Genomic DNA, 6,996 nt, shown 5'->3' on the forward strand with positions numbered 1-6,996 from the left:
GGGAGGGTGTGTTGAAAAGTGTTGATCAAAGGCTCTGTGTGTGAGGGGCAGAAGGAGGAAGAGAGATGGGGACACACATGTGTGCTGGCTTGCCCAAAAGTACAAAGGACTGAAAGACAGAGTAAAAGACAGGATAAAAGAGAGACAGAAAGAGATAAAGAAAGAGAGAGAAAGAATCAGCAAGGCAGAAAGAGACAGACGACAGACTAAGAGAGAGAGACAGACACAGAGAGGCTGAGACACAGAGGAAAGCAAAAATAGCGAGAGACTGAAAAACAAAGAGACTGGAGACGGAACACAAGGACGCTAGCAAATGATAAAAAAAAAGAGAGACGGAATAGAGATCACGGACAGAGACGAGGAGGCAGAGACAGAGAGAAGAGGGGAAACAGACTGAGACTAGAAAGAGTCACATTTATTCATTGATTCCATATTTATTGAGCACCTAGCCACGGGCAGGCGCAGTGTGAGGAACAGAGCAACACAAGGAGACACAAATGATAGGATGGAGAGGCAACAATAAAGACGGAAACTGAGACGGAGACCAAGGGAGGCAGAGAGCGCAGAGACACAGAGACTGAGGGAAGGACTCAGAGATAGGAAAGTGGCAAAGACAAAAGGCCTACAGGCCTAGAGGGCAGGACCAGTGGGGGCCAGAAGGTAGCCTGGAGGAGGGGCAGGACCAGGGGACCTGCCGGAGGAGCTCTCACTCCGCAGCCTCACCTCCAGCTGTGCTGCCTCCACTTCCCCCACAGCAGCCTGACAACCCTCCTCTGCCTCTGCTCTTTCCTGCAGGCTCTGGAAGATGCTCTGACTGCTGACAGCTCCTGCTCTCCTCCTCCTGCCCCAGGTTTCTCTGCCTGAACCCCAGGTCAGGATGGAGCCCAGCTCAACCCGGAATAGGGGGATGTAGGCAATAGAAAGGTATAGAACACTTCCTCTTCACCCAGAGACCACCTTAAAACCATCTTTGGGTCTCACAGAGCCCCCAGAAAGATAGGGAAAGGCTCACACATAGGGAGAAGGGAAGGGATAGTGCGAATCGAGCTTCCAAAATAGCCCCTTCCTTCTGAGGTCTATGTACCAGCCCCCAATATCCCGAACCTGCCTGAAATCTGGAACTGAAAAAGAAGCCATTTGTAGCAAATGCTGAGCCCTCCCCCATCTCCTCCCACGTCATCACTGAGAAAATGCTGCAGAGAAGAGGGTGGGCTGGAGAGGCAGTCACCTACCCGCTGGTGCCGGGTCTCTGGGCCTGAGAGAAACGCCAGTCCGTGTTGGGTGGGGCTTGCTGTGGAGAAAACAGAGGGAAAGGGGCTGAGTACCCTTGAGAAGTCAGAATGTCACCCGACCCCTGGGATGGGCCTGGAGGGAAGAAGGGGAGTGGATTGGACACAGAGAAGAAAATGGGGTGAGATGGGGGAGGGGTAGACTCATCTTCAAAGACAAATATACCTCAAGTCTCAGAGGCCTGAGGTACCAGAAACAAAGAGATAAGGTAACATTTATCTGACCACAGTGAGCAAACCTAGATTCCTTTGCTAAAGAAACGGACTCTTCTTCCCTGCCCCCAGACTCAGAACTTCTAAATTGAGATTCAAGGGCTGAAAGCGTCAGCCCTTCTGTGGAACAGAGTCACGGGGAGTGGGGGTGGGGGAGTGGTGAAGAGAGTCCCCCAGAAGTGGCAGAAGAGGCTTTTAGATGAGAATTCCACAAGCCCTAGAAAAAATTGATTCAGCTCCTCAGCTGGGAACAAAGCATCCTCTGCAGCAAGATGGCTGCTGCTCTGGGTAACCCTTTTGGTGCCACATTGTGCTGTAACACATTCAAGAGGGATACCTCCTCCAGGCCCTTGGCAATCAAGGATCCCTTCCCACAGCTAAACACATTATTAATTTAGGAGTCATGCCAGACTGGGCCTTTGCAGAGCATCCAAGCCCCAGGACACTTCTCACCCCCAGAACTCCAGGCCAGACAATGACTGTGACTAAGGAGGAGAACAAGGCCCCTCTGTTTGGGACAGAGAAAACTGCTAGATGGAACTCAGCAGAGATCAAGCTCCCACAGCCTCCAAGCAGAGCCAGCGAAGTCTCCAGGGCTCCCAAGGGGCTGATCTGTAGCCATCTCCCACCTGGAGGAAGGTGTAGGATGCTGGCCAGCCACTTCACTACTGACTCCCTCCCAGCCTTTCCAAGGGTGTATTATCCCACCGCACACTCTCATCGAGCAGTCCTAGAGCCATCTCCTCACTGCTACTGGGATGTGCGAGTAATTAATTCTCATACTCCCAGAAGCAGAGAAAGAGGTGTGAGCATCTCCGGTTACACTGGGGAGAAGGAAGACCCATGGCTGCCAAATGACTCATTCTAAGGCTCACAGGTGGCAGTGATATGAGCAGAACCCAGAAACTTAGCATCCCAGGTGCAACAGGAGTCACCAACACCATTCTGGGGCTGCTGTGGGGAAGGGCACAAGGACGTCCAGCTTTCAGCCGCTGTATTCGCAGCCACAACCGAATCTACAAGGAGATAGATGCAGGTACCCTGATAGATTGGAGGAGAGGAGCTGGGCACAATTCACAATCTGCATAAGGACGACGGGTCCGAGTTCGTTCAGTTAGGGCTGCTCAAGGATAAGAAGCCCCAGAAGACTTTTCTCCATTTGTAAGACCCTGACGGGGAAAGAACCGAACCTCTGCCCCGATCCCAGCAGATGCAAATCATCTCTGCTCTCCTCTGGGTTTCCAAGTGCCAAGTGCCAAGTGATTGAAACACAAATCCTGGGGTTAAACAGATCTGAATTACGTCTTCTCTATCACGTACCCTGTGAACTTGAGCAAGTCACTCCACCTCCGTGACACTGTCGTGAGGTGGGGATGCTAGTATCCATCCAACCAAAGTGTTGGCAAGAGCAAAAGAGAGTTGAGGTTCTCAGAGGAGGTGGGTATGTAGTGAGCTCTCTCAGTCAACTATTAGAATCGCATGGGGGGGGCGTTGTTTCAAAATATAATTCTGATTGGATAGGGGGAGGGTGGGGCATAGATATTTTGAATAAAAACTTAAGTGGTGGCAACTTGTGCTTTTTACTATTATAGTTTCGCCGTAAATGAGGACACCCTGGCACCTGGCAAAGGCTGCGTAGCTTTCCATTAGCCAGAGAAGGAAGGACATGGCAGTCTCAGATACTTTAGTCACCCTCAAAGCCCCGGCCCTAGATCGTTAGGCACGTTGTGGTCACGACGGAGCCAAAAGCCTACCTCTGCGCGTCCAGAGACCGGTGCGCGAGGCTCCCACTTCCCGCGGGAGGACAGGCCCACGGGCGCCACCGAGGTCCCAGGCTGCTAGTCCTATAGCTAGCTGCCTGCTCACTCGCCCCAGGGCAGCTCATCCTGCCCGGCCCAGGCTTCTGGGCTGAAGGCGCTGCCACCCTCCCGCTCGCTCAGAGCCCCGGGTCCAGCGGGACTGGCCGGCCCGTGGGTCATAGAGTCCCGCCTGGCCCGCGCTCAGAGTAGCTCCCACGCTCCAGACGCCGCAGCCGGCCTCAGGCTCTCCTGGAGACTAGGGGTCCGGCCCTGGGAGCGGGTAGGAGGAGGCTCCTGAGTCCTTGCGGGACTCTTGACCTGGGACTGTCGCCAGGGCCCGCAGTCAGCGGCGAGTACCTCTGAGGCTGGCAGCGGGGTGGAAGGAAGCTGTGAGAGTGACCGGGCAGCGAGCGCGGGCTGTGGAAGGGGGTGTCTGTGCAAGCTCAAGTGTGAAGGCGTGTGCGTGCAGGTGAGCGGGGCTGTGTGGCCCGTGGGTGCGATCTGCTGGTTGGACACTAGGGAGCCCTGCGCCGACGGCTCTGTCCTGCCTACAGATGCGTTTGTTTGGTGTGGGAATAAGGATGGTTGAGAATAACAGCGAAGTCCCAGATCCAGAGAGTGGGGAGAAACGTAAGAGGAAACCTAAAGAGCGGCGGAAGGACGAGCGCGCGGGCGCCGGAGCCCAGGAGGCTGGCTGCGGGCGAGGCCCCATGACTGCTCTCGCCCTGGACCCCCGACCCCTGCGGAAGTCGCTGGCAAGATTGCCCCGCCCCAGCTTTTTCAGAGTGTGGGGGTGGGGTCGGTCCTATCCCTCCTCGGCCACAATCCACCACCTCCTGAGGCTTATAGCCCCTTCCCTGCCCCCGCGACACCTGTGGTCCCGCGCAACAGTCCAAACGGTCCTGACAATCGGGTGGAGCGCAGCTAGCTGCCGAGCTCAACCGAGATGAGTGGATACAAGTTCAAAGTCCCTTAGGTGGACGGGCGGCTTCTCCATTGCCGCCCCCAGGTCGCGCCGAGCCCCTCACCTGGCTCCGCTCTCGCAGCGTGTTAGAGCGGGACCGGAAGGCGTCAGGCTCCAGCGCCAGAGCTGAGGGCTGCTGGACACTGAGGGGCCTTAGAAAAGTGAAGTCACTGCCATCCGAGGCTGGCGAAAAGCACGTCCTGTAGCAATGGCTCTGCGAGTCTGCGGGCCGCAGCGTCACCTCCATGTACTTGAGCGTGCCGTCTGAGCTCACCTGTAGGTTGGGACTAGACTGCTTATAGTAGTCTCGGGAGGGTGAGTCCTGGCGCCTGCAACACTGACCCCCACCCCCATCCCCATCTGCGTGCCCCCGAAGGCACTTAGCTGACAGAAAGGTGAAGGTGACTAAGGATAAGAGACTGATGGCTGCGAGAGCCACAATAAGGTAAAGGGTAAGGTCTGAACGCTCAGGAGGGTGTGCGAGGAAGTCGCTGGATTTGGGCATTTCCTCAGGGTCCTCATCCTCCAGAACCAGCAGCACTGTGGCTGTAGAGGACAGTGAAGGGTCACCATTGTCCCTCACCAGGACTACCACCTGTTGGGTGTCAGAGTCATCCTCCAGTAAGGCCCGGGCTGTGCGCACCTCACCAGTGTGTGCAGACACCAGGAATAATCCTGGGGCTGTGGACTGTGGCAGCAGTGCATAGGAGAGCCATGCATTGTGGCCTGCGTCAGCATCCACAGCCGTCACCTTGGTGACCAAGGAGCCAGGAGGTGCAGAGCGAGGGAGACGCTGGGGGACTGAGAATTCCTGGCCGGGTCTTGGGTGCAGCACCGCTGGGGCATTATCATTCTGGTCCAGGACAAACACATGCAGAGATGTGTTGGCATGCAGCGGGGGAGAGCCAGAGTCTCGAACCCCCACCATGATCTGCAGCATCTGCAACAATTCATAGTCAAAGGTGCGCTGGGCAAAGACCCGCCCATCCTCAGGGTTGACATACACAAAGGAGGAGGCTGGTGCTCCCTGAATCTGATTCCCTAGAATGGAGTAGGTGAGACGGGCATTATTCCCAGTGTCTGGATCAGAAGCAGTCACAGTGCAGAGAAGGGAGCCTGGAGGCCGATTTTCTGGGATGTAAGCAGTATAGAGCTGCTGAGTGAAGAAAGGTGCATTGTCATTAACATCCGAAATGTTGAGCCTGATGGTAAGGTGTGTGTGCAGGGGAGGTGAGCCTGCATCACTGGCCAGCAGCTCAATGATATAGTGGGATGTAGTCTCACGGTCCAAGGGCTGGCTGGTTAGCAGTGAGTAGTGGTTCTCAGAAGGCTTAATCTGAAATGGCAGGTCCAGAGAGATATCAAGGCTCACTTCACCATTTCTCCCCGAGTCTCGGTCCCGCACATTAAACAATCCCACTACCGTGCCCACTGGTGTGCTCTCCAGGATTGGGTTGACCAAAGAGGCCAGTAGTACCTCTGGGGCATTGTCATTGACATCCCCTACATCCACTTGAATCATACAGTGGCCTTCCATGGCTGGCTGACCCTGGTCACGGGCTCTTGCATGAATTTCATAGAAACTTGACTCCTCAAAGTCTATGGGACCCAACACATGGATTGCTCCACTGCTAGGGTGTAGGCCAAAGAGATTCCGCACTGCCTCAGATGTATGGTCTCCAAAAGAATAGTCTAGTTGGCCATTGGTGCCCTCGTCCGGATCAGTGGCATTGAGGCGGAGCAGCAGTGTACCTGTGGGTGCATTCTCTGGGAGGCCCACACGTAGAACTGAGGACTGGAAGGTTGGAGCATTATCATTGATGTCCAGCACAGTGACAGAGATAAGGGTGGTCCCTGAGCGGGCCGGGATACCCCCATCTACAGCAGTGAGCACCAACTGATGTCTTGCCTGGGCTTCACGGTCCAGCTGCTGCTCTAGCACCAGCTCTGGGAACAGCTTCCCATCCTTGAGGGTCTTCACATTCAGACTGAAGTGGTTGTTGGGGCTCAGAGTGTAGAAGCTCACAGTATTCGTGCCCACGTCTGGATCCTGGGCACTATCCAGTGGGAATCGTGCCCCAAATGCAGCTGATTCTGAGATGCGTATCTCTCGCTCAGGGGTGGCAAAGCTGGGAGAGTTGTCATTGAGATCCAGGATCTCTACCTCCACGCGGATTAATTCCAGCGGGTGTTCGGTCACTACCTGCACCGGCAGCAGGCAGCTGGTGCTGGCTCCACACAGGCTCTCTCGGTCAATCTTTTGATTTACTGCCAGAGCACCACTCATCAAGCTCAGGGAAAAATAGTGCCCATTCTCCTCAGAGCCCAATCGCAGTCGGCGGTTCAACAGGTCTGTCACCTTTAAGCCTAGATCCTGAGCAACATTCCCCACCAGCGTCCCCGGCTCAGACTCCTCCACCACTGAGTAACGAAGCTGCCCAGACACCCAGCCCCAGCAGCACAAGGACAACATGCACAGCACTTGCCATTTCCCAGCGAGCTGTGGGGGTGTCTTGGGCCCCATGACCCAGAAGTCCCTTCCTGGACACTGACTCTGTGTTGTCCTGTCTCCAAGGCAGACCCAGGGCTTGGAATGTGGCAGCTGAAATCTCTTGTGTCTCCTTCCAGCCTCTTAAAAACTGCTCCGAGGTTTGTCAGCCTGCAGCAGTTCTTCTTAGTCACCGAATGGCGGGGGTGGGGAGGGGGGAGGGAAATTGGATGGGAGTGGAGC

The 6,996-nt window shown here is 55.4% G+C and overlaps 1 protein-coding gene across 12 annotated transcripts in view; it reads right to left on the reverse strand.

The window, feature by feature from the left end:
- Positions 1-6,996, reverse strand: part of LOC102880889 (protocadherin gamma-C4) — a 121,391-nt gene that overhangs the window by 12,992 nt on the left and 101,403 nt on the right. For 11 of the 12 annotated variants that reach the window (XM_015597977.2, XM_015597975.2, XM_015597972.2 and 8 more), the window contains one exon: positions 1,233-1,291. In XM_015597977.2, coding sequence (XP_015453463.1) covers positions 1,233-1,291 — 59 coding nt within the window. Of the gene's footprint in view, positions 1-1,232; positions 1,292-4,329; positions 6,991-6,996 lie in introns of those variants that run through there. The other variant, XM_006923013.3, reaches the window with a different exon arrangement.

This window comes from Pteropus alecto, unplaced genomic scaffold (assembly GCF_000325575.1).
Source record: "Pteropus alecto unplaced genomic scaffold, ASM32557v1 scaffold78, whole genome shotgun sequence".
Lineage (NCBI taxonomy): Eukaryota > Metazoa > Chordata > Mammalia > Chiroptera > Pteropodidae > Pteropus > Pteropus alecto.